The following is a 2306-nucleotide window of genomic DNA, read 5'->3' as shown; positions in this document are numbered from 1 at the left end:
CTTTCTCCTCTTCATCTCTCTTCTTTCTTTACTCTGTTCCCTCTTAGTTATTTCTCTTAGTTATTTCTCTTAGTTATTTCTCTCTCTTGCCTTTTCTCTTACCTTTTCTCTTAGTTTCTTGTCTAACTTTTCTTTTGCTCACTTTGCTTAGTTTAAAAAAGCAGCAGGACGGGGACTGGTTTGCTCCCGGGGAGTAAATCTTTACTGCGCAGGGCGACCTCGTCTGCCTTGTGCTTCATACCCTGTGCCCGTCCTCCTTCTCACCCTTTTCCCCTTTGTCACCCTCACCCTAAACCTCGCCCTCGTCCCCGTTCCTCATCCCCACTTGGCTCCCGGCAGCCCGCCGGGGGCTTCTTGCCCTTCCTGCGGCTGGGAACTCCAAGCAGGGCCATGCCGTGGCTTCTCAGCAAGAAGCGACGGCAGTCGCCCTCCAGCAGCCCCAGTGGGCAGCCCTGGGCTGCCACCAGCTCCAGCAGCGCCTCCCAGCTCCGGGAGCAGGGGCTGGGCAGGCTGCACCGCGCGGCCGCCCGCGGTGACCTGGGCTGGCTGAGGCGCTGGCGCTGGTACGTGAAGGTAGTCGGCATCGACAGGCCAGACCAGGAGATGCGGTGAGTTCTGGGCCACGCTGATGGCACACCTTGGCTGCTCCTAAGCCAAGCTGCAGTAGTCCTCGGCAGCCCTCTCTTAGGGACAAGGTTTGAAAAGTGACATTTGCCCTGTCAGCTGGGAGAGGGAACTCTTGAGCTTTTCACTGCTCGGAGCTGCCGGCCGGGCTCCAGCGCTGTTGCAAACGCGTGTTGCCCACCTGCCCCTTGGCCGTGGTCTCTCAGCATGGCTGTTCTGCAGCTGCTCAGCCCTCACCTGTTCCCTTCTGCCCTCTGGCTCATCAGCGCAGGCCTGTAACAACAGCAGCAGCAGGAGGAGCAGAGTCGGAGCAGGGTCCCCAGGGTGCTGGGTAGAGACACAGCTTGGGCTCGTCCTTTGTCTGTCTAGGTTAAGAGTGTCTGTTTAATTTTTAGGACACCTCTGCATCTGGCTTCAGCCAATGGCCATGCAGATGTCGTCAGATATCTGCTAAGAAAGGACAGCCAGCCCAACCTCGCTGACAGCTTCAAGAGAACGGCCCTGATGAAGATGTGTGGAATGCCTTCTGAGCTTGGAGGTGGGGCTTAGTGCTGGTGTGTTAAAGGGGAGGTGTCTGGCAGGATTCCTTGCAGGGCAGGGCCATAGAAACATGCCTATTGCAATGGGCATGGCACAGCCTCTGTTAGCTGATCTTTGAAGATGGTCTTCTACACCAGTACTCAGGAGCTGAGGGAGTTGTGAGAGAGGGGGATGGAAAAGATGGAAGTCTTTCCCTTTTGGTGTGTTGTTGCCAGGAAGTCCAGCAGGAGCAGGAAGAATGTGTTGCTGTTCTGCGTAAGCTTCTCTTGTGGCCTTGGTTTTGGGTCTTTTTCTTTTGCTCCTGTCTTCTGTGTGATAGCTTCTCTCTTTGCTGAAGGCAGTGGCAGTAGGTAATCTGGTTGGGCAGAAGTGCTGTCATGGGTTCTACCTTGGTTGCTGTTGGGAGTGAGGAGGCACAGCGGCCTCTCTGAGTAAGGCTGGGCCCTTGGAACTGATGGAGTTGCCAAGACGCTCTCCTTGATATTGGAAAAGTCGTGGTAGTCAGGGGAAGTCCCAGGTGAGGGGAAAAAGGAAAACCCACTGTCCCCATCTTTGAAAGGGGTAGAAAGGAGGACCCTGGGAATTACCAACATGTCAGCCTCCCCTCTGTGCCTGGGAAGGCCATGGAAAAGATCCTTCTAGAAGTGGGAGCTGTTGAAGTGTGAATGGGTTCTACTGACCACCCCTTGGCTCTCCAACTTCCGGATCATCTTATGGATAGTGAACACAGCGTCTCGATTCGTCCGATACTGTCGTCTGTGTACAGTTGTCGTGGCTATTGGCACAATGGAGGGCAGCAATGCTGGTCAGATGTAGAAGATGGATTTCGAAGGCAAATGCATGAAGAAAAAGGAGTCTCTTATTACCACTCCAAAAAAGCCTGGACTTACCTTTCCAGTTTCTTGGCAAGGCATCTTTTGGTTGTCACTTCCTCCAGATACAGCTCCTTGTACATTTCCATTTGTCCCTGTGTTGCTTCTTTCCTAGAAGCACTCTCTTGTTCGGTTTTTTTGACCCTGTCCAATTCACTTTCCAGATATCTAATTCTTTCTTCCAACTGGATTCTCATGGAATCACAATGACTGCCTGCAATTTGTCCTAATGTGTCCTGGTGGGCTGCCTGTGCCTGAAGGAGACAGTGC

The 2306-nt window shown here is 53.4% G+C and overlaps 1 protein-coding gene across 1 annotated transcript; it reads left to right on the top strand.

Annotated features, from left to right (window-relative positions):
* Positions 1-390: 390 nt before the first annotated feature.
* LOC113996567 (ankyrin repeat domain-containing protein 7-like) lies at positions 391-1162 on the top strand (the record flags this gene model as incomplete). Its single annotated transcript, XM_039391092.1, has 2 exons — positions 391-608; positions 1020-1162. Coding segments are annotated over exons 1-2 (361 nt in total), but the record flags the coding sequence as incomplete, so codon positions are not given.
* Positions 1163-2306: the final 1144 nt, after the last annotated feature.

Source organism: Pipra filicauda, unplaced genomic scaffold (assembly GCF_003945595.2).
Source record: "Pipra filicauda isolate LSUMZ 115617 unplaced genomic scaffold, ASM394559v2 scaffold904_size54926_pilon, whole genome shotgun sequence".
Taxonomy (NCBI): Eukaryota; Metazoa; Chordata; class Aves; order Passeriformes; family Pipridae; genus Pipra; species Pipra filicauda.
This window is presented reverse-complemented; position numbering and strand designations above follow the sequence as displayed.